Source organism: Ailuropoda melanoleuca, chromosome 10 (assembly GCF_002007445.2).
Source record: "Ailuropoda melanoleuca isolate Jingjing chromosome 10, ASM200744v2, whole genome shotgun sequence".
Lineage (NCBI taxonomy): Eukaryota > Metazoa > Chordata > Mammalia > Carnivora > Ursidae > Ailuropoda > Ailuropoda melanoleuca.
Window position 1 is genome coordinate 26,449,795 of NC_048227.1, and position 25,232 is coordinate 26,475,026.

The 25,232-nt window shown below is 46.1% G+C and overlaps 1 protein-coding gene across 1 annotated transcript in view; it reads right to left on the bottom strand.

Annotated features, from left to right (window-relative positions):
• NDE1 (nudE neurodevelopment protein 1) overlaps positions 1–24,730 on the bottom strand; it is a 32,368-nt gene extending 7,638 nt beyond the window's left edge. The window contains exons 1-5 of the mRNA XM_034669569.1: positions 24,625–24,730; positions 17,095–17,220; positions 15,939–16,092; positions 10,449–10,597; positions 322–502 (exon numbers count right to left, since the gene is read on the bottom strand). Coding sequence (XP_034525460.1) covers positions 322–502; positions 10,449–10,597; positions 15,939–16,092; positions 17,095–17,177 — 567 coding nt within the window. The 5' untranslated portion in view covers positions 17,178–17,220; positions 24,625–24,730. The remainder of the gene's footprint in view (positions 1–321; positions 503–10,448; positions 10,598–15,938; positions 16,093–17,094; positions 17,221–24,624) is intronic.
• Between the last annotated feature and the right edge of the window lie 502 nt (positions 24,731–25,232).

Sequence of the window (25,232 nt, forward strand, 5' to 3'; positions counted from 1 at the left end):
GCTGGGAGCCTGCTTCTTCCTCTCCCACTCCCCCTGCTTGTGTTCCCTCTCTCGCTGGCTGTCTCTATCTCTGTCAGATAAATAAATAAAATCTTTTAATTAATTAATTAATAAATATATATATATATATATCCATAAGCGGTCTTTAGAGGGTGGGACATCTGACAAGTCTTAGCACAGGGTGGGGACCAAGGCCGAAGCCAGCCCAGTGTTGTTCTATACCCTCTGACCAGACTGTGTGCCGAGCAGGGCATGGATTTCCAGCAAAGGTAACGCTGGGCGACATTGCAGGACAAGTTGTTCTCAGGTAGGGAGAGGAGAAAACGCTGGTGAGGGCACACAGAACAAAGCCAAGGCCTCCTGACCTCTGGCTTCATCCTTCAGCCGCTGAACAGATTCTAGGAGATTCTCCTTCTCATCCAGTTCGCTCTCCAGGAAGGCATTTCTTTCAATGGCTTGATTCAAACGCTGCTCAAAATCTTCCAGAGACATAATTGTGGCCCTGGTAAGAGAAAAACAAAGCTGTCCAAGAGAGCCAACGGCAGCGTCCATTTGGTGCCTACGAACCTGGGAGACAAGAAAGGCCAGACCAGGGCAGGGAGGCGGGGGCGGGGGACGTGAGTCCCAGTATGGGCACTTCCTAGACACCACAGACCTGAACAAGTGTCTTAACCTTCTGGGACCCAGGCTCTTCGCCTGCAGAATGGAAATCGTCTTACCACTTGAGGCACACAAAGCCATCCTGGGGATTAAATGAGAAATGTTCCTATAACACTAAGCAATGAGCCTGCGCCTTATTAGGATGACACTGAGGGCCCAGCTAATGCCCAAAGCGGCAAATCTTCTTCTGGAGACTCACAATGCAAATGAGTATTCAGAATACCTTACTAAAATCCATACACAACTTAATGTACATTTAAACAGGGAGAAGAGAACATCTTTAATAGGTCTTCCTATTTAATAGACTATCTTTCATAGATCTTTCAGTTCCCTTAAACAATTCAAAATGCTCAGCTGCCCTCCTAAAAACCACTTCTTGTGACCATTGTAGACATTTCACTGGAACACCATAAAGGCACTGAGAAGGGCTGTAATAAAGAAATGTGTCTAACTCTGAGGCATAGAGCAGGTAGCTTGGCCAGACAGTTTCCTCACATGCAAAGCAGGGGTAGTAACAGCACGTCCGCATAGTGGGGGTGTCGAGAGGCAAGTACAGTAATACACGAAGCCTCCAACAGATGTTTTCCAGCAATTTTCATTACTAACCCCGTGTTTGTCTTTGGGAGACCTTTAACATTTTGCTAATTGTTATCTAATGGTAGTTAGAAGTGTATGTTTGGAGTAGAACCCAGGAGCTAACACCTGGCTCTTCGACATAAGACTAGCTAAGTGTTCTTGGGCAGCTTAACCTCTCGAGGCGCTGGTCCTCCAATTGCAAAGTGAGGATCAATTCATTCTGAATTATAGTCGCACCCTCCCTCAAATGGTCTTCAGAGAAAAATAAAGTTACCAAAAGTGCTTAAATAAAAACAACAAAGGAATAACATTTAGGAGTACCATCACCCTAGAGGCTTGACATGTCAAACAACAAATAAAGAAAATGCGTAGGAATTCATGTAACAAACACGTAGGATTTTACCACAGGGCACGGAAGGGTTGTTGAAATGCAGACATATGGTGTCTGTGAAGACGAAGACCCCACATCACAAAGAAATTCATTCCCCCTAAGTTACCTGATAGTTTAACAACATCCTAGTAAAAACATTAATAGGTTCTTGTTGGGGACAGTGGCACGGGGGTCTGATTTAAAAGAGCACGTGATAATAAAATAAGAATGGCCGAAAGAACCCTGAAAGAGAGAGAAGGAGCTCTCCCAGGTATAAAGAACGCCCTATTACAAAGCCTCAATGGTGAACCACTGTGTGGGACAGCGTTAAACAGTTATAAGGACAGACCAGGGAGACCCAGAGATCCAGAAACAGATCCAAATACACAGGAGAACTTAATCTATGATAAAAGTGACGTTGCAAATCATTGATGAAAACATGGCTGATTCAGCAGGCCTGGGTGGCTCAGTCGGTTAAGCGTCTGCCTTCGGCTCAGGTCATGATCCCAGGGTCCTGGGATGGAGTCCCGCATCAGGCTCCCTGCTCAGCGGGGAGTCTTCTCCCTCTACCCCTCCCCTTTGCTCATGCTTTCTCTCTCCCAAATAAAATCTGAAAGAAAGAAAGAAAGAGAAAAAAGAAAGGAAGGAAGGAAAGAGAAAAGACAAGAGAGTTGCTTCAATTCTGGGTTTGCAGTCTACTAAGTAACCCCCACAAAAAATTAATGTTGGCTCCATACCTCACACTACACCCCAAGATCAACTGAATCAAAAGTTTCAACAACTCAGTATTTGGTTAAAATCTATTACTGGCTTCTGGAATGCCAGAGAAATACGGCAACTTGAGCAGCATTTCTGAACCCGTGTGGCTCGATGAGGACACGGCTATACGTAATCAGCACTGGTAACACCAGCAGAGCTTGGTGCTTGGAGGTATTGTCACTGTGTGAATACTTGCTTCCAGATACAGGCAAGCATCCTGTGGCCGTGACCGTAATGAAAACGGCTTCCTGTGCTCTATAAGTTAAAATTCTGTCAACTGATGTATTAAAAACATATCTATCACGTAAGAGTAAAATGCTGTGTGTGCAATACACAATGTGCAATCCGATCTCCCGTAACGTTACTAAGAACTGAAAAAGAGCTAAGTAGGAAAATAGATTTTCAGTCAAGATACATATTAAGAAATACATTCGGTAGATAACTAAGAACACTTTTTTTTCTTTTTTTTTTTTAAAGATTTTATTTATTGAAAGAGAGAAAGCGTGAGAGGGAACACAAGCAGGGGGAGTGGGAGACGAAGAAGCAGGCTTCCCACTGAGCAGGGAGCCCGATGTGGGGCTCAATCCCAGGACCCTGGGATCATGACCTGAGCCGAAGGCAGACGCTCAATGACTGAGCCACGCAGGCGCCCCTAAAAACATTCTTTTTGAGTCAATAAATGCTTTAAAAATCTACGTATCCCCTCACATGCATCAGAATGGCCACTGCTGAAACAACAGGAAACAAGTATCAGTGGGGATGTGGAAATGTTGGAGCCTTTGTTCACTGCCTAGGAGAATATAAAATGGCGGGTCATTATGGAAAACAGTATGGAGGCACCTTAAAAAATTAAACACAGAGGGGCACCTGGGTGACTCACTCAGCTGGGTGACTGACTGTTGGTTTTGGCTCATGTCATGATCTCAGGGTCATGAGATGGAGCCCTGTGTCAGGCTCTGTGCTTAGAGTGGAATCTGCTCAGGACTCTCTCTCCATTTCCCTCTGTCCCTTCTGCCCACTCTCTCTCGCAAATAAATAAATAAATCTTAAAAACAAACAAACCAAAAAACCCACGGAATTACCATATGATCCAGCGATCACACTCCTGGGCATATATTTAAAAGTGAAAGCAGGATCTCAAAGAGGTATTTGTACACTTGTGTTCACAGCAGCATCATTCACGACAGTCAAGAAGCAGAAGCAAGCCCAATGTCCACGGACACATAAATGGATAAAGAGAATGTGGTATATACAGCTGACCCTTGAGCAATGCGGGGGCCATGGCTGCTGACCCCTCATGTAGTCAAAAACCTGCACAGAACTTCTGACTCCCCTAAATTACTAATAGCCTACTATTGACCAAAAGCTTTATCAACAACATGAACAGTCGATTNAAAAAAAAAAAAAAAAAACCCTGTAAGAGAAAATACATTTATAGTACTACACTGCATTTATTGAAAAAAAAAAAATTCCCTGAGTGGAGCCGTGCAGTTCAAACCTGTGTTGAGTCAACTGTACATACACTGGAATATTATGCAGCCTAAAAAAAAAAATCCTGTCGCATGCTACAGCATGGATGAATCTTAAGGACACTATGCTAAGAAAATAAGCCAGTCACAAGAGGACAAATAGTGGATGATTCCATTCCAACAGAGGATGCAAAGTAGTGAAAATCAGAGAAAGCAAAAAGTGTTTATTGGGTGCAAGTTTTAATTCAAGCAGAGGAGAGCCTGCTTCTCCTTGCCCTCTGCTGCCCCCCCTGCTTGTGCTCCCCTCTCCCTCTCTCTGACAAATAAAATCTTTAAAAAAAATGGTTAAGATGGTATTTGATGTGTTTTTATCACAAGAAATTTTTTTTTTTTTAAGATTTTATTTATTTATTCGACAGAGATAGAGGCAGCCAGAGAGAGAGGGAACACAAGCAGGGGGAGTGGGAGAGGAAGAAGCAGGCTCAATAGCTGAAGAGCCTGATGTGGGGCTCGATCCCATAACGCCGGGATCACGCCCTGAGCCGAAAGCAGATGCTTAACCGCTGTGCCACTCAGGCGCCCCCCACAAGAAATTTTTTTATTTAAAGATTTTATTTATTTATTTGATGAGAGAGAGAGTGCACATGCAGAGGGACAGGCAGAGGGAGAGGGAGAAGCAGGCTTCCTGCTGAGCAGGGAGCCCGATGCAGGGCTCAATCCTAAGACCCTGGGATCATGACGTGAGCTGAAGGCAGACATTTAACCGACTGAGCCAGCCGGGCGCCCCTATGAGGGTTTTTTTTAATGTCTATGTAACAGTACCACATAGAAGAGTAACATTAGATAATCATTTTTAATCTTTGTACAACTTTTCCGTACCTTAGCATTCATGTGTTAATCAAAAAAAAATAACCTCTAAGGAATGTATTTAATTCTTAGTTACTTCCAGTTAGGCCCTGAGTCTTTCAGGGTTATCCCCTTCCTAAAAGTAAGTCATTTCGTTTTACAAATATACAACAGAAGGACTTTAAAAAGCAAATAGCTGGTAGGGCTGAGAAATTACCGTTCTTGAAGTAGACGGTCAAATTTTACAAAAATAACTATTAAAATTTTACAATAAAATTGCCTTGTTTTTGATTTTTTTAAAACATAAAACTTCAGTAGGCCAGAACTTTATGCATTCTATAATGATGATTTGGGCCTCGCCTCCACCTCATCTAATTTTAACATCAAACAATTCAGCATTTGGCCAAAATGTGAATCCAATGCGCCTTTAATTTTAAAAAATATAAAGAAATGTAAGAAAGAGAAGAAAAAGGAAGCGCAGACTAACCGCTTTACAAACCTTGGACTGCAGAATGGCCTTCCAACTGTGACTGATACATCCGAATACAGAGAAATCAAGTAACTTTTGACAGTAACGTATACAACAAAGCTGGAAGACAAATCTAAACTCCAAATATTTTCAATCCATATCACAAATACATAACAATCTCCTAGAAATGAAAAACAACCACCAATTTTTAAAAAGGCAAAGATAAAACAGTTCATAGAAAAAGAAATAAAACTCTTCTTAAATTAGGAAAAGGAATCAACATCACTCATAACTGAGAAACGTACCCATTGGTCACTTACTAGACTGACAGAAATCCGAGGTTTGAAAACCACTGTTAGTGAAGCTATCTGGAAAAGAGAGATTTACATGCACAGGTGCTGGGAATGTAAGGTGATACAACCATACAGGGAACAAATGGGCAGTAACTACCAAAATCACATACACATGTATCCCTTGACCCAGCAATCTCACTTGTGGGAATTTATCCTCCAGATAAACATCTGTGCAAGCAATGTTTATGATTCATTACAGCAACGCCTATCACTGCACCAGAATGCAAATGTAGCGGACATCCATCCACAGGGGACGGACAAATAAATTATTATGTACTATACGACACCAACCATACAATAGAATATTATGCACTTGGGGGAAAAAAGAACAAAGAACGCTCTGTGTCCTGAAAGGTCTCCAAGACCTACTGTTATGTGAGAGAAGATGTACAACAGCGGGTATAGAATGCTCTTTGGGGTGGGGGTGGGGGAAGTGATAAGCTGAATTTCTATTTTTATTGGCTTGAATTTGCATTAAATAACTCTACTCTTTGTATATTATTTTGGAACCAGTGAATGCACTGTGTCTTCACGATAGACTGCATTATTGGTCCTAATTCTTTACCTGCCCTACATGCACATCCTTGCCATGGCCTCATTGCGAGTGGAATGTACTGTCCCACCTCTTGACTTGGACCACGGGACTTGCTTTGATCAATGAAATATGGGTGAAAACAATGGTCTGCCAGGGGCTTGCGGGCATACTACAAAGTCATGGTAATCGAGTCATTATGGTACTGGTACAGCAGTTCACAAATTGTATACTGGACCAAAACAGAGAATCCAAAATGAGATCCCAGGATATGTCAGAGATTAACATATGACAGAAATGGGTGAAATTCAGTGCAAAAAATGAGTATTTAATAAATAGTACTAGTAGGGGCACCTGGGCGGCTCAGTCGTTAGGCGTCAGCCTTCGGCTCAGGGCGTGATCCCAGGATCCTGGGATCGAGCCCCACATCGGGCTCCCTGCTCAGTGGGAAGCCTGCTTCTTCCTCTCCCACTCCTCCTGCTTCTGTTCCCTCTCTCTCGCTGGCTGTCTCTGTCAAATAAAATCTTAAAATAAATAAATAGTACTGGTAAAAATGGCTATTTATGTACTATAAATGAAAGAGGGAAAAAAATTAAAAAAATTTTTTTTTTAAGATTTTTATTTGTTTATTTGAAGAGATAGAGACAGCCAGCGAGAGAGGGAACACAAGCAGGGGGAGTGGGAGTGGAAGAAGCAGGCTCATAGCAGAGGAGCCTGACATGGGGCTCTCCCAGAACGCCGGGATCACGCCCTGAGCCGAAGGCAGACGCTTAACTGCTGTGCCACCCAGGCGCCCCTAAAAAAATTTTTTTTAAATAAAAAAGGACAGGGCGCCTGGGTGGCTGGGGCGCCTGGGTGGCTGGGGCACCTGCCTTCGGCCCAGGGCATGATCCCAGAGTCCTGGGATCGAGCCCCACATCAGGCTCCTCTGCTGGGAGCCTGCTTCTTCCTCTCACACTCCTCCTGCCTGTGTTCCCTCTCTCACTGGCTGCCTCTCTGTCAAATAAATAAAATCTTTAAAAAATAAAAAAAGTAAAAAAAAAAATTAAAAAGGAAGAACAGAAGAAAGAAAAGGAAAGAAAAGGAAAGAAAAGAGAAGGAAAGGAAAGGAAAGGAAAGGAGAAAAGAAAAGAAAAGAAAAGAGAAANGGAAAGAAAAGAGAAGGAAAGGAAAGGAAAGGAAAGGAAAGGAAAGGAAAGGAAAGGAGAAAAGAAAAGAAAAGAAAAGAAAAGAAAAGAAAAGAAAAGAAAAGAGAAGAGAAGAGAAAAGAAGGACCTGCGTCTTGTACTAGATAAAAAAATTCCGGGCAGATTATAAGTATAAAACAAGTAAGTCTTACAAATAAAATTAATAGAAGACATGCACAAAGGATCAAGGAGATTCCCCTCGTGCAGTCTGGAAACCTAGAAACCAAAAAAGGAGACATAAATTGGATGACCTAAAGATGAAAATTATTTGTATGGAAAATGATACCAAAGACAAAGGCAAAAGATTGGATTATTCTATGAAAAATATGTTCCACGTAGGACAAAAGATTAACGGCAAAAATATACAAAGAGCTCTGACAAACTGATGAGAAAAGAGATCCCAGTTCTGATCAGGAGAAGGTGGCTTGTATCAGACCCAAGCTCCCATACATGACAACTATAAACTCTGGGTCCAACAACAACGGTCGGAAGACAGGGGCAAGAACGAGAGCCAACACTTGGAAGAAAGAAACAGCAGGGGGTGAATGTTGCGTCTCTGTTAGTGTTTTGCCTACAGCTCCAGTGACAGAAATCTACCACTACAGGGGAGCACCAAATTCTCATCAAAACTCCTCCCACATCTCTGGCTAACCTCTGGACCGTGTGTACGCTCAGCAGACTTGAAGCAGCCTGGTTAAGGCTCGAAGAATCAAACAGATTTCAGCTACTGCCCATTACGTAGGAACAGTTTGGAGTGTTAGTTCAGCCTGGTTAACAGACCCCCCCCCACCATCCCCCAAAAAATCAAAAACATAATCCATAGTTTCTGCAACACATCATTCATAACATCCAGAATTCAAGATTCCTAAACAGGACACATGAAGAGCACAAAAAATGTGACCCAAACTCAGGAGAAGAGGCCATCGCTGGAAATAGCTCTAAGATAACGTAGGTGTTAGAATTAGCAGGAAAGGACTTGAAAATAGCTGCTGTAGCTATGTTCAAGGATACAAAGAGAGGGGTGCCTGGGTGGCTCAGCCAGCTAAGCGCCTAACTCTTGATCTTGGTTCAGGTTGTGAGATCAAGCCCCATGTCAGGCTCCACACTCAGTGGAGAGTCTGCTTGGAATTCTCTCTCTCCCCCTGCTCATGTGCTGTCTCTGTCTCTCTCTCTCTCTCTCTGTCAGATAATTCAATCTTTTTTTTAAAAAAGGAAATTTAGAAAAAGGGGAGGGGGGCACCTGGGTGTTGGTTAAGCGTCTGCTTTCGCCCCAGGTCATGGTCTCAGGGTCCTGGGATCAGACCCCACATTGGGCTCTCTGCTCAGCGGGGAGTCTGCTTCTCCCTCTCCCTCTGCCTGCTGCTTTCCCCTGCTTGTGCTCTCTCCCCGTGTCAAACAAATAAATAAAATCTTAAAAAAAAAAAAAAAAAAAGGAAATTCTAGGACTGAAAATACGATCTCTAAAGATGCTATTGGAATTGGCTTATCAGCAGACTGGAGAGGAATCAGTGAACTTGAGACCAGATCAATAGAAATTACCCAATTTGAAGAACCAAAAGAAAAAAAGATTAGGAGGAGAAAAAAAAAAAAAAGAATAGAGCCTGTGTGACAAGATCAAAAGGACTTAAGTGTGTGCAGTTGGTGTCCCAGAAGGACAGAAGGGAGAAAACAGTACAGCATAAATCTTTGAGAAATAATGACCGAAGTTAAATTTGGCAAAACGAGAAATTTACAGATTAAAGAAGCCCAGCAAAACCCTATCAAGATAAACACATATAGGGGCGCCTGGCTGGGTCAGGCGGTGGAGCAGCTGACTCTTGATCTCAGGATCGTGAGTTCGAGCCCTACGCAGGGTATGGAGATTATTTAAGGAAATTTAAAAATCAATTCTGGTTAAATCCAACAATTTTTTTTTAAGTTAGGTATATATAAAATCTAGGCACATCATAGACGGTTGCCAACAAAAAATTAAGAGAAAAATCTGAGAGCAGCCAGAAAAAAACTGCATTACATACTGGACTGTAACCATTCAAATGACCATTAACTTCTCACCTGAACCAAGGAAACCAGAAGACAGTGGAACAAACCACTGAAAACAAAAGCAAAAACAAAAAACAACCACTGTCAACCCAGAATCCTACCTCCAGTGGACCTATTTTTCAAGAATGAAGGCAAACAAACGAAAGACACTTTTAGATAAATTCAAACAAGGAGACTTCACTGTGAACAGACCTGTGCTACAAGAAACCCTACGGGAAGTTCTTCAAGCTGAAGGAAGATGGTACAGAGGGAAAGCCAGGTCCTCGGGAAGGCATGAACCAGAAATGGTACATATGTGGGTGAATATAATAAGCCTATCTTTTTGCTCTCTTAATTTCTTTAAAATATACTTCAAAGCAAAAATTATAGCAACGTATCATGGAATCCACAGCATTTGTAGACATAATAGTATTATGAGTATACCATGAAGTTCGAGGATGATAAAAATGAAACGGTAAGATTGCAAGGTTGCTGCATTTTACATGAAGGGGTACAAAGAAGTGTATGTTGTGATCCTAAAGCAACCGCTAAAAAATAATGAGGGGATGGGGCACCTGGGTGGCTCAGTCAGTTGAGCGTCTGACTCTTGATCTCAGCTCAGGTCTGGGTCTCAGGGTTGTGAGTTCAATCCCCATACTAGGCTCCACGCTGGGTGTGGAGCCTAAGTAAACTAATAATAATAAAAAATAACAATAATAATAAATAACAACAACAATGCAGGGGACGATGAGGGCAACAGGAAGGTTCCATATCTTAACAAGAGCATGGGTCCTGTGAACACATACACAATTTGCCCAAACTGATGGAACTCTATGTTCAAACCTGTGCATGCCACTATATGCGATTTATAGCTAATTTTTGAAGTGTATTCATTAAAGAAAACAGGGGGCCTGGCACCAAGTAGTTACTCAATAAACGTGAGTCACGACTGTTAGTATTCTGCTAAACAACAGAACGTCAGTTTAAGAAACCCTCTTCTTTGCACATGCTCACCTTAGGGGGGCATTTAGCACGAGCTCGTCCTTCTGCCTGCGAGGTCCTCACCGCACGCCCCTCCCCTGCATGACACCCGGGCATCCCCTGGTCTTAGCCCAAATGCCACTTCCACTGCGAAGTCCTGCCTGACATTTGCCTGCCAATGGCCAAATGAATGCATTCCGAAACCTGTTCTCTCCTTCCCAACGTACCGTTTTGCTCTTTCCAAGTCATCGTTTGCTTGCTCCAGCTCTCGGATGTACTTCTGCAGTTGATCCTTAATTGCTTTGGTCTGGGCAAGGTCATCCTCCAAGGCCGAGATCTGCCGGTAGCCTTCTGAGTGCTGTGTTTCAAACTTCTCCTGGAGGACAAAATCAACACTGAGTGTGCGATTGAAGGCTTCTGATAAGCTGCGTTTATCTCCCTTCCCTGTCATCTCAAAACACCGAGGGATTAGTCCTGGAACATACGCTCTCCTGCTGGAGTGGACACTGTTGTTTTCAGCTCGTGAGCGTCCGAGCCTCCTTGTGTGCACAGCTCGGCAGCACCCTGATTTCTTTAAGGGATTTAGCTCTCCCTTATCGTAGAATCTTTATGGGACCGGTCTTCACATCACACTAAGGAGGCTCCAGACCTTCTCGCAGCCTCCCACCACAGCCAGGCCACAAACCTAACCTCAGCCAGTAGAACCTTTTCTCCACAGATATGGGCTCTGAAGCACGTGAGGGCAGATGGTGAGAATGGGAGGCCACCAAAGATGTTCTAACTGCTTCCCACTTCCTGGCCCGCGAGCATCTTGCAGCCCACCCCCTCCTGAGCTTAGTCCCTGCAGCCTCTGGGTGTCAAGAAGCCCCCAACAATCTTCAAAGCAATTATTTTGCTCAAGGTGTCCACAGCCATGGAAAGCCACAGAAACCTCTCCAAGCCTCATCCACAAGGGCAATACAAATCCACTTCCCGTGACGTCCCTGGATTGCCTATCAGGAATCACAGTAACTCTGGTTGCTTGTGCCTCACCGTAAGAGCAGGAAACCATGGACTTAGTCTGACAGCTGTTCTACCTTTGTGATCCACGACATGCCCCCTGCAGCATGGGGGAGCTAGAAGGGGCTTTTGGACCTTTGGGAGAAGGAGGGAAGGAAGGAACAAACAAAACACAACCTGTTATTAGTTATCAAGAGAGCGTAGTGTGATCCAACTAGTGCTTTCCAAGCAAGGAACAGTCAAATGACTTCACGATCTGTCGCTGCCCAGTCTCAGCAGCTAACAGTTCCCGCATGCTTACTCGCGGCTGGCTTCTGGGCTCAGGACAGTACTTACGCTGGCTCATTTAATGCTGCTTCAGAGACGGGAACTGAGGTTACTTCATTAGTCCAAAGCCAATTGGTAGCAAATGACGGAGCCAAGATCCAGTCTGGGCCCCTGGGGCTTGTGCTCATTAAACAACTATGCTAAACTGCCCTCAAACACTTCCTTCCGGGCCACATAGGTATTGACTGCACATGCACACACATGTGCTCACACACACATGCACACACACACATACATTCTGCTCTGGCTACTCTTTCAAATCACCTTTCTTCACCAAACACCCTTACTGCTTTTCCTTCATCTACACACAAAACATGTCCCACAGGAAAGCCCAAAATCTAATTAGAGAGTTTGACGGGCGCCTGGCTCTGTTGGTAGAACATGCGACTCTATCTCAGGGTTGGGAGTTCAAGCCCCACACTAGGTGTGGAGATTACTTAAAAAATAAAATCTTTGAAAAAAACGAAACGAAACAGGGCGCCTGGGTGGCTCAGTGAGTTAAGCGTCTGCCTTCAGCTCAGGTCATGATCCCAGGATCCTGGGATCGAGTCTCGCATTGGGCTCCCTGTTCAGCGGAGGGCCTGCGTCTCCCTCTCTCTGCCGCTCTGCCTACTTGCACGATCTGTTAAATAAATAAATAAAATCTTAAAAAAAGAAAAAAGAAGCTTGAAAAACAGACACGCTCTTCTTCTTTCCTCAACTGCGTGAACAAAGGTGTTGCTAGAAAACAGTCGGGATGCACGGGGAGAATGATATCATAATGGTGCCTGGGCCAGAGAGGCGTGGTGAGGGCACCGTGAGAAGAACTCCCACAGAACAACCTGATCATTTACAGGGTGGGGACAGGGAGGACATCCCACACCCTCACGATGCTCTGTCCCCTTTGATACTCTGTTTCCTGGCCATGAGCAGAGGAAGCGACTCCCCTCAAGCAAGGAGGGGCCGACCGAGCCCCACGCATGGACAGATTCCCAGGGCTGGCTCTGCTGGCCTCACACCCTTTATCTGCGTGCATCTCCAAACGAAACAGGAGTGCGGAAGGTCCTACGTCATTAACCTCAATTGAAATGCAGGTTCCAAGATGATGCAGTTAACGGGCTTCCCCACCAGCATAAAGATTCAAATGCTGTCCTTTGAACTTGTGGACATGAAAAGCCATTGCTAAATGTCATGCTTTCATTTGGGGCTAATTAGAATAAGCTGTCAGCTGATGGAGGCATCAACAGCCGCTCTGTTTGATCCCTTACAGGCCTTATTTATTCAGCTTGTGATGAATGAGCCAGTTGTCAAGAAGTCTGACTCAGCTGAATACATGTCTCCGAGGTGACTGACAGATAACTTGCCGGTGGCAGTTTATTTACTTATTTTTAAAGTAACCTGTACCCCAATGTGGGGCTCGAACTCACGACCCCGAGACCCTGAGTTACACGCTCCAACAACAGAGCCAGCCAAGCGCCCCGGTGGCAGTTCTGTTTCCCCTGGCATTTCTATTGCTTCTCCTGCTCTAAGCCCTGCACCTCAGGCATCTGTCAGGTGGTTGTCATGAAAAGGTCTTTTGCAGGTTCAAGGGCTCAGTCTTGAAAAAGTTAATTACTTCATAATTGTTCACTAGGAGTCTGCCTCCGTGGAGGGCCCGGTCCCTCTCCCAACTACGGTTCATACAGCCGCTCCTCCTTCCACACAGCTTCCTGTCCCTGAGTCCCCTTCAAGTTAGCACCAGGACTCCTCAGTGCCTGTGGCAGGGGTCGGGCTGTCCACAAAATGAGTGGCATGGGCCAGGTATAGGGATAAAGCAGAGGACACTTATCCCTCAGGGTCAGGGATGGAGGTGGGGGACAGTAGTGGGGATCAGGACGGGCTACTGAATGCTCGGCAACCGCTACGTGGCTTTTCGCTGGTGTGGAAGAATGCAGCAGGCCTGGCATGCTGATCCTCAAAGGAAGTCAGGAATCCAGATTTTTATATGAAGCCTAATAACTTTGAATATTGATATTAAATACTTAAACACTGGGGGTGCCTGGGTGGCTCGGCTGCCTAAGCATCCAACTCTTGATTCTGGCTCAGGTCATGATCTCAGGGTTCTGTGGTGGGATGGAGTCCACTTGAGATGCTCTCTCTCTCCCTCTGCCCCCTCCCTGCCCACACGTGAACTCTATCTAAACAAATAAAATCTTAAAACACTAAAGGTATCTATTTTACTATCAAAAGGATGAACTGTAAACAAACCTCAGCTCTAGTTAATAAAAGCATGCTGAAGTATTTACAGGGAAGTGTATAGATGTCTGCAAGTCACTTTGAAATGCAGCAGAAAACTAGACTGATAGATGGATAGATTAGATAGGTAATGAAAATCAAGTGTGGCAAAAAAAAAAAATTCAAGTATGGCAAATGTTATCGGTAGAGCCTAGGTGGTGGATATAGAGGTGGTCATCAGAAAATTCAACCTTGCTGTGTACTTGAAAACTGTCATGATAAAAAGTTGCATAAAAACCACGGAAGGTTAAGCAAAAAACATCAGTGGGCCAGACTGATCTCTAGACAGCCAGCGTGGGCTCTGCGGTCTACGACATGAAAAGCTTACACTCCACTGCTCAGCTTCTGAGGTCTTCGGGATTTTCCTCTGCCCCTCCCCATCCCTCAATCCTCAATCCATTTGAGGGTCCCACTTTTTCCCATGCGCTACTAAAGCCAGGATTCTCAGGTCTTCTTGACATCTGTTGTTGTCTATGTCTATCCCAGATTAACTCTTCACTAACCCCTACGCCCCAACCTGCTAGCAACGTGTGCATGAGCACACACACTCCCCTCACCTTCAAACACCAGCTCCAATCCCGCCCAGCTTGCCCGTGAAGCTGTCTCTAGCTCATGCAGACCCTTCTCTCAGAAGGATCTCTCAACCAGTACCATGTACGTGAGCATCTTTTCCTTAAGTGTTTTTGGGGTTAGGTTTGTCTTCCTCACGAAACTTCCAGAACGCTAGGAACACATCTTCCAGTATCCACCACACCTGGCCCTTGGTTCATCCCCCCACCCAGCAGCTCATCAAAATTTACACGGGGAGCTTTATTTTTAGAAAATGAAGGGGCACCTGGGTAGATCAGTCAATTAAGCAGCTGAATCTTGATTTCGGTTCAGGTCATGATCTCGGGCTCCGTGCTCAGCAGAGTCTGATTCAGGATTCTCTCTCTCTGCCCCTCCCCCTGCTGCTCTCTCTCTCTCTCTCTCCCCCTAATAAATAAATCTTTAAAAAAAGAAAGAAAAAACATGCAGACATGCCTGGGCTTCCCCCACCCCCCCGCCCATGCTTACTCAGATAAGGAATCTCAGGGCCAGGGTGGGTTCAGGCCCGAGAGTCAGGAAGCTAGCTGGGTGATCCTGCCTGGCCGTGAGGGCTGACAGCCGCGGTCTGCAGGGCACGGTGTGACTGTTTATCTGCTACGCCCTACAGAATGTCCAAAAGACAGTCTTTACCATTTGGACCAGTGGTGCTCCTGACACTTGGCAATGTTGGCAAGTATTTTTGGTTCTCAAAAATCTGAGGGGAGAGGGTAGCCTGTGGCAGTGGGTGGAGACCAGCAATGCGGTTCAACATCCTACCATGAAAACCTCAGCTCCCACTGCAGAAAAGCTACCGAACCTCAAGGTCCACAGTGTCTAGGTTGAGGAACCTGCTCTAGACTGGCACTGTCCAGAACTTTCTGTAATGAGGGAAGTATTTTCCACCTCTCTGTCCAATAATGATACCCAACAGAAACGTGGGGCTGTTGAACAGTGGAAGTGTAGCTAGAAGTGAGGAACTACATTAAAAAAAAATTTTTTTTAATGTATTCATTTGGGACAGAGACAGCATAAGCAGGGGGAGCAGCAGTGGGAGAGGGAAAAGCAGGCTCCCTGTGGAGCCAGGAGCCTGATGTGGGACTCGATCCCAGGACCCTGGCATTATGACCTGAGCCAAAGGCAGACACTTAACCGACTGAGCCACCCAGGCGCCCCAAGGAATTACATTTTTATTTATTTTAATGAACTGTCAGTTGCCCTAAGTGGCTGGGGGTTCCCACACTGGGCAGCATAACCCTGGACTGCGTATAATCTAATGATCAGCAAACCCAGTGACACCCCATACTCCAAAAATGTCTACCTTTCACATGCCTGGTGGGGATGTGGTAGACAGCCAAGAACGACTGTGGGGACACAGGTGTGACTCGCTTCTCACAGAGCTCCTCCCAATGGGGGAAAAAAAGATTTCCACCAGCACTTCCACCCAGCAGGCCTGAAGGGGCGGGGAGTGTGCCCAGGGCTGCCCGGGGGCCCCTTGCACGGCCGGACTCGCTTTCCCAGGCACACACGCCACGCCGGAAGCCTGTCTGGACCTGCTGTCTATGTCCTCTCACCTTGATGGTTTCCAGCTCCAAGCGAAGGCGGTTATTTTCCGACAGGAGGTCCCTGTTCCTGGTTTCGATCTGTTGCAGCTGTGTCTCCAATTCAGCTTCGTATTCGCGGCTTCCCTCCTGGAATTCTCGGAGCTCCTCCTGCGTATTCTCTGCCCTACAGAGGTCCCAGACACATTGGCAATCATTTACTGAGCACCTACCCATGCTGTTCAGTGCGATGCATAGATTAGCTTATGTTTCAACCACCTTTCGAGGCAGAAACTGGCCTTACCCTCATTTTACAGGTAAGGCTGAGAGAAGATGTGACGTGTCTCAAGGTCACATGAGTCAGAAGCAGAGCTCGGACCTGCACCTAGGTCTGCCTGACTCCAAAGCCATTTCTTTACCAATTCACTCTCCGCTCATTTATTCAACGTATTTTGTTTGCGAACTCAATGTGGAGTAAATATACTTGGGATTGCGTACCCTCCGTGGATTGATTTGTGAGCAGGAACTGGACCTAATATAAATGTTTGCTTATCGCATCACTATAATGTGCCCCTGGCCAACCCCAGACACCCAACTCCAGCTCCTCAACCCTTACAAGTCAGGCAACTTTTTTTTTTTTTTTAAATACTAAACCTGAGTTATCTTTAAGTCAAATTAAGAGTACGGAAATTAGAGGGACTGGAATAAGACCTCCACGTGGAGAGTATTAGAGTCCTTGAGAAATAAAAAGAAACAATGCTGAACACACACACACACTACTCCCAGTTATGGACAATGAATCGCTGGTTTCACATTTAAAATCTGCAACAACCCATATTGTCAGGCACGGGGACTGACCAGATAACGCATCCGGAACTGATAAGACCCTGCCAGAAAATAGAATGGGAAGGAGCACAGCAGTGTGCTTAGGACCAGAGGCTTTGGCACTCACACTCTCCCCCAGCTGCTTACCAGCTGGTGTGACCCCAGTGGGCCAGTTACTTGCCCTCCCAGAGGCTCAGTTCCTCATTTTTAAATGGGGTAATAACGGTTTCCTCATGAGGCAGTTTTGAGATTTAATGGGCAGAATGTGTGTCAAGTCCTTCATAGTGCTTGTCACCTAAGAGGCCCCCAAAGAAATGGTGGCCGCCATGGGAAGAAAAAGCAGGGTGGACTTCGGGAGACTGACCTCTGCTTGTAGGTCATAGCCAGATCTTTCCAGTAGTTAGTTTCTTCCTCCTCAGAGCCGAAAGTCTTTCCTGAGTCCTCCATGGTGAAAACAGACCAAGAGGTCACTCTTCCTGTGGCATGGTGTCTAGGAGGGAAAGCTTTAATATTATTACCCATGTCTGGTTAAACAGCTCATCTTGGGGGGGGGGAATCTCCTGAATTTTATGTTGGATTAAATGATAAAACGTTGCCAAAAACTGAAACCAAACCCAGACAAAATACAGCCCATCCATGTGTTACCTTTCATGAAAGATAAAACTACCAAGATTTTATTCATTTGGGGAAGGGGGGGCAAGGAAAAAAAAAAAAGGAGGAGAGGACATCTCCTGGGGTTCTGGTTTAGACAACCAGTGCTACCATCATCCCCATCACCAGAGATGAACAACAGGAGAAGGAAAGTCTTTGGGATGAGAGGATAATAAGCCCAGTTTGGGATATTTCTAGTTTGACACACCAGTGACACTTCCAGAAGCAAAAGGAGATCCGAAACTTGGAACTGAACTCTGGGCTGATACAAATATGAGTGTCCTGAGCCTGTAGCTCCTTCTTCCCTCTTGTGACGGAACTGCTGGAGAATCTAGTGAGGACTATTTATGGGAACTCTGAGGAATGCCCCTGTTTGACTGGTAGGCAAAGAAAGAAACTGTCATCTAAGGAGACAGGGGACCAATGAAGAGACAAGAACCAGACAGTGAGCTGTCCTGAGAGTAGATAGATGGTGTCAAGGGGAAAAGGAGGACCGGTCCACAGTATCCATGATACAACAGAGAAACTAAGGTAAGGACTGGAAAATACCCAGGAGATTTAGCCAAATGTCGGTCACTGGTGATGTGAGCAAGACTAGTTTCAACACAGTGGAGGGGGGGAGGAGGAATAAATTGGGTGGAGGAGTTACGAGGAGGTGACGAAGAGGAAGTAGAGGGGATTTGGAGAGCTGGGTGTGAGAAGCAGAAAAACGACAGTAGCTGGAGAGCAAGGGGTGGGAATGGGACCTTGGCTCTGAGGACTTGGAGAGATCCAGAGCAGAGGCTGGGGAACGGATCTCTAAGAACGGCGGGCGGTTTACAGACTCCCCTCTGATAGAGCTTACCGGGTAACAGCTTATTCTCTGAATTTATTTAAGTCTCTGAGCTTGTCAAAAGTTCATCAGTAACCCAAATGAGATGTCTCCAAGGTCCCTTCCTTCCCTCAAGGGAGATCACAATCTGATGTCCTTAGGGACAAAAGAATGAACACAACCCCTCACTTTGCAAGGCATAACAGTTGTGTTTTTGTCTTGTTTTGAAGAGAGAGAACGCTTGGGGGAGGGGTATGGAGAGAGAGAATCTTAAGCAGGCTCCAGGTCAGAGCGCAGAGCCCACGGCAGGGCTCGATCTCCCAACCCTGAGGATCACAACCTGAGCTGAAACCAAGAGTCGGATGCTTAACTGACTTGTACCGCCCAGGCGCCCCATGACAAGCTATATTTTTGACTACAAATATGAATCATTCGGCTAAAAGTTAGTATTGACATGGACACAATTACCAACTTCTCAATCCCTGGTAAAAAAAAACAAAACAACAACAACAAAACACACACACACACACAATTGTATTTATATTTGAGCACAGCCCTTATTGAGAACTAGATTTGTTAGTACCTATACTCACATCTTCTCTTCTTCCTCATTTCTCTCCCTTCCCTAATTCAGAGACAACATGCCATGGGCCCCACCCATCCCCTTCCAGGGAACAATTTCTCTGAAAGCTGGATGGAAGCACAAAAGCTGGAAAGAGTAGAAAGCTGTTCATTCGTTGATCTTTTTCTATTCCAGCACTTCATCTTCCATCTTTCTGTAACACCACTCCAATCTTGGGGAAATCGGCCCTACATTCATTCCATGTGATTCCGATGTACTCGACATCACCATCTAGCAGGAGGCACAAGATAGGAGGGATTACCTCCAGCATCAGTAACTGGCTCAGAGGTGGACCGAACCGAGGCTGAGCCAAAGACACGGGTGGGCCTAACGCAAGCAAAGCCAATAACAGGATGGATCTAACCCCAAACTAGGCCAATGATTGGTTCAGGGGTGGCCCTAACCCAAGCTGAGCAAACCAGTGTGTAGGCGCAGGGCTTTTGCAGAGCCATCAAGAAAGACACTCTGGAAGTATTAACTAACCTTATTGTGGAAATGGTTTCACAATATATAAGTTTATCAAACCACCAGGTTACATACCTTAAGCTTACACAATGTTCTATGTCAGTTCTATCTCTATAAAGCTAAGAGTAAAAAACAAAGACAGAAACTCTTCCCACTCGGGTAAGATGGTAGGAAGTAAGCCTGGACCTGCCACCGATCATCCTTCCACCACAAGGGAGGAGTCTGCCACAGAATGAAGCCAAAACAGAGGAAAGCAGGGCCAAGAGGTGGAGACACTGCATCCTGATGTTATCATTTGAACACCTGGATCCAGTCATGCCTGCGTTAAGGTTATGAGAGAGAACCAACTCCCTTTCTTGATCACACCAGTTAGTGTTGGATGGCTGCCACAGAGGGTCCTAATTAAGGTAAGTAGTGAAAGATGTTGCTTGCTGAAAGTAAAAAGAACAGAGCACCTAGGGTGTAAATAACAGTAATCAACATGGCAATGGGTAAGGGTAAACTTAGGTCTGGTATACTCCCTGCTCAAGCCTTAAGCTCTAATGAGCCCAGAACTCCTCTAGTATGAAGTCACCAAACCAGCCCCTATAGAGTCAAGAGCCCGTGCAACTGAGTACCGTGTGGCCATTATCTTACCGAGGACAGTCTCAACTGCATGGTACACGAGCCCTTGTAGTAGGACGAAAAAGTGAGGAACTAGGAACAATGGATGCAGACCGCCTTTTCCTGCTGTTTGGGAAAATATCATATCCAATATTCAGTGTAATTAGTTCCCGCCTACTTCTCTAAACATTCCCCAACCCTACCCCCGCTCCCATTAGCTTATGCTCAAGCCACATTGCCTTCTTTCCATTCCCTGAGCACACTAAGCTTGCTCCCACCTCAGGGCCTTTGCACTTGTTGTTCTCTACCTGGAATGCTTCTCCCTCAGATCTCTGCCCAGGTATCCTTCTTGTCATTCAGATCTCAGCTGAAATATCTTCCCCAGAGAGACCTTATTTGAATATCCCACCAAACATCCTCTCTAGCCCTTCACTATTATATTACACTTGGCTTGATTTCATCATTTTGAGTTTTGTTTTTATCTTCCCCCACTGGAATGTCAACTGTTGAGCACAGGGGCCTTCTCCATCTTGCTTTTTTAATGCAATGCCTAGAACAGTGCCTGGCATATAACAGGCGCTCCAAAAATGCTTGTGGAATGAATAAGCAAAGGGGAAGAAAGAAATGGACCACTAGCAGGAAGGGAATGTGAGGTTAAGGAAAGGTAAGAAGCCAGAAACCTCTGAAGACTAGTTTATAGTTGACATCTGTAAATCCTTAAAAGGCTTGTCAGGATGGGGAAAACCCCACTCTCCCTCAGCACCTGAGTGGCATCTCATTAGTGGGAAGTGGCAGGAGCAGAGGGTATCGTGTTGGAAACTACCCCCCCCAGGTGTACATGTGAAGGAGCGTCTGATAGTGTTCTTCGGGTTTAATAATGTTCATCCTGCACTCTCATGACAGATGAGTTTTAGGGAAAAAACCTTCCTAAATAAAACACTTATGGCCAGTGACGACTAAAACTTAATCCTCAGGAAAGAAATGAATTTGAGATGTTTTAAGAAGGACTTCCATTGGTCGAGAGGCTCTAATTACAACTGTGCTGATGGGAAAGCTCTGGTTTTGGACTGGGAGTGGAGGGAGCGAGGTGGTGATGGTGGAAAAAAGCTGAGCAGAGACCTGAGCTCCTGTCATAGCCTGTACCATCTGTAGCGCCTTCAACTAAGGGCAAAAACCACAGGCCTGGCATTTCAACCCCCGCCCCCCTGCATTTTAAAAACAATCCTTAGGGAAGAGGAAAAATATATCAGAGACTAAGAAGTAACAGCTGAACTTCACTTTGTTCTGAAACAACAATCTTTAAAATGTACGATTTTTCCTTTGCCATTTGAAAATGTCTCACAGTTCCAAGGTGCATTATTCTTTGCCACAGAGAGCAGGTAAGAGGACTTGGAAAGACTCCCTCTCCCTACTGAACAACCGCGTGCGGGGTGTTTAATAACTTTTCTTCAACTTTATCCCCTTTAAGCCATTCAACTATAAGAATAAGTGAGACATCACTTGGGTTCTTAGAAGCAGAAGCTGGAGCAGAAACACTGCCCACCTTGGCCATCTTCAGAGGTCCAAGTGGACAGCAGAGGCAAACCAGACCCAAAGTGCAAGTTGGGGGGTGACTGGAGGGTCTTTGAATTCAAGTTCATGGTCTCCATGGGGTTGCGAAAAGACTGTTCACTTGTTTCATCTGGCCCACAGTCTTTTTAAAGGCACGGTGGCAGGCACAGGTTAATGCTGGGTCTCGGTATATACAACTCTGTACCCACTATCTTAAAAATAGGCGTTGCATGCATTTATTTCTTTTATGCTACAAGTGTTATAGGCATTCTGCCTCCGAGCTCGTGCTCTCAATACACCATAACATCGTGCCCCAGGAGCTCTGTGGACAAACCTAATGGGCACCTCAAAAGTATATGCTACAGCATGCAAGGAAGAACAAGCTGGAAGCAAGAAGTTCAACAAGTATGTATTGTTTTGCATAACTTAGATCTCCCAACCTTTGATTTCAAAACCCTAGAGAAAACAAAGCACTCTCCTTTGGCTTTCTTCTGAGCGAAGAAAGCCAGCACAGCTGGTCAGGAGCAGTATACACGTATATCGAGAATTAACTCACCACCCTTCTCCACGCCAACCTCAATCCTTCCCAATCAAAACAAAGGGAAGAGCTGAAGGGAAAGGGAGGGGACAGAAAGACATGGCCAAATGTCTGCACGTACTTCAACGGCTTCTAGGTTGTGACGCAGGCTCTGCATTTTGCAGAAGTGGCATCACTGGGGCAAAACCAGTCAAGAGTCAGCAAGTCTGACTTCTGTCTCTGTGCTTTTAAAGTCTATAATGATCTTCCTATGAAAATACTTAGGCATGCAAGGACATAGACTCAAGGGTGTATGCCATCATTCACTGACGTGGAAAATTAGAAAAACTTAACTGTCAACAGAGGACTGATTTGGAAAATTACACAGTTATTAAGAAGTATATGAACTAATATGGAAGAAAGTTCATGATAGGTTAAGAAAGGGTGCCACTTTTGTTTATAAAGGTATTTCTCGGGTGCCTGGGTGGCTCAGTTGGTTAAGCGTCTGCCTTGGGCTCAGGTCATGATCCCAGGATCCTGGGATCGAGTCCCCCATCAGGCTCCTTGCTCTTCAGGGAGTCTGCTTCTCCCTCTGTCCCCCGCCTTGTTCTCTCAATCTCTCTCAAATAAAATCTTTAAAAATAAATAAAGATAAAGGTAGCTAGCTCTCCATGCATACACGAATTGAAAAGGGTCTGGAAGCATGTACCAGATGGGGGTAAAGTAGGCCCTGAGATAAGAACCTGTACTGGACACACTATACATTGATTTTTACAGAAAGCATGTGCTGCCTTTGAAATTTTAAAAAGCTTAAACTCAGGTCAAAATATAGAATGAAAAAAAAATAGAATGGCTATTGTTCCAGAACAATTCAATTGTACTGAATCAAGATGCCAGGGGAAGGGGCGCCTGGGTGGCTCAGTTGGTTGGGCGTCTGCCTTTGGCTTAGGTCATGATCCCAGGGTCCTCAGATTGAGCCCCGAATTGGGGTCCCTGATCCACGAGTGGCTGCTTTTCCCTCTCCCTCTGCATCTGCCTGCCTCTCCCCTTGCTTGTGCTGTCAAATAAATAAAAACTTAAACAAAAAAAAACCAAAAGGATGCCAGGGAAAGATTTTTTCCTTCTGTGATTTCCCTCTCCTCCATCCCTTCTCAAACATTTCCAAACACCTACTAAGTGCTAAAGCACTGCTGGGAGAGGCAGACAGAAAGCACCTACATCATTACTAGGTGCAGAAACAGTCCTAGCTGCTGACACAAACTTTCTGTATGCAGGCCCACTCATGTTAGGAAATTATCTGGTAAGGAAAGGGAGTGTAATCTCTCTGGGCTCACACGTTCTAAGGCAAAAGAACACACTTTGGAAACAAAAATAACATCCTAACAGAATAAGCCAAGTTAAACTATTATCCGAAATGAGAGGATAAAATATGCCCATCGGACGCCCCTCAGACTTCAAGAATCTAATCCTACACAAAAGACACAATAAGAGGACAGATTAAAGTTTCAAACCTGGTTAAATACCAGTATGGTGGTGGGGTCAGATAAGTGGCTCTGGGAGTCAGTCACTGGGATTCAATTGCTCTTCAAAGCACCCTACCCGTGTCCTAAAATGCCATCCTATCCAAGAATACCGAAACAAAACCAGCATAGAAAACGACAAGTCTCTGCCCAGTGCACCTTGTAAAGGCCGTTTCTTTAGAAAGGAAGTTAAAAGGGACCTCGAGGCTAAAAGTAGAAAGAGGCACAACCTGGTACAAACCCTGGACAAAGAAATCAGGGAAGCTCAGACCCTCAGGAGGCAGAGAACCTGAGATGACTGGAGAAGATAAGGTAGCTTCCCAGAAAGCGGTGTCAAGGTGACGGAGGGATTTCCCACGACCTCGGGGAGGCAGGTAAGCCCCACCACTGCATTCAAACTGTAGAATAAGCGTTTTCATCCTTTATCCAATCCTTCCCCAAAGTGCTGTCAGGGGAAATCTGAACCTTCCTGCCGCAGACATCTGAGAAAAGCAGAGGGAAAGACTGTTCCAAACACGTTCCCGAAGGCAGGGAGATGCCAAGCGGGGGCGGGGGGGCGGGTTGGAAAGAATCCTGAACTGAGGGTGGAAGTGGCAAGGGGCAGTGGACGAGGTGGGGGGGGGTACGAGAAATGAGGGAGAGTCTGGGGCAGCAGGAGGAAAGGGGGTGGCGGGGGCTGAGAAGAGGCAGAAGAAGAGCGAGAAGAGACCAAGGGAGTCAGGAGGGCAGCTTGAGGTAGGGGTGGAAGGGTTGGAGGGCAGAGGAGCCAGGCAGCGGGGATAGGGAACGAGGAGGGCATGAAGGACTGAGGAAGTCATGGAGGGAGAGAAGGGCAGCTGGTCGGAGACCAGCCAGCGCTAGAAGAGAAAGTTGGCAAAGGCAAGGAGCTGGGCGCGAGGACACAAGGGTGGAAGGGAACAAAGTTAGGAAGGGAGGTTCCAGGGAGCGGGATTTTTGAGCCCAGCGCCCAGGACCGGCGGAATACAGGCGGCCGGGAAGGGACGCGCGAGCTAGGGGCGCGGCAGGGTCCCTGCAAGGCGGCTCCCGGCGGTCCCGAGAGCGCGGAGGGCGCCGGGGCAGTCAGAAGAGTTTCCCGGCGCTGGCGACGGTCCCGGGACGGCCCCCACCCCCCACCGCAGCAGCTCCCCACTTACCAGCTCGGTCCGCGAGGACGGGCGGCGGCAGCCGCGAACCGCGCTCCCGGGGCCTCTGACCACCGCCCCCACCCCCGCGCCCGCGGAGGGCGCCGACTATTGGCTGCGGCGCCACGAGACCGCGTCCGCCTCGGCCAATCAGCGCCTAGTAGCGCCGTTTGGAAACTTTTTTCCCAGGGCCCGGGCGCGGTGTGGCCACGCGGCGGCACTGGTCCGGCCGGGGCCTGGGAGGCTCCAGCAGCCTGGCTGGGCTCTGGCCGGCCTTGGAGTGTGCAGGCGGGTGCCTGGATATCCGGAGACGGGCCAGGACGTGAGGGCCACGCTGTTCAAGATAATACGACTCCCTCCCTTAGTCACCGATCGCATTTTCCCCAAATCGAGGGAAGGACAAAGATTCAGGTCCGCTCAGGCTAAGCAGTGCTCCATGTTTTTTAAACCCAAAATAAAAATTTCAACATCATTATCTTCTTCAAAGGCAGCGAACTTCGTGTATAAGGGTTTGGTTTTGAGCCTGGCTTTGAATTCTAGCTCTACTCCTAGCTGGCTGATCTTGGCCAAGTGACTTAAAAGTTTTGTGACTTAGTTTCCTCATCTGTAAAATGGCTCAT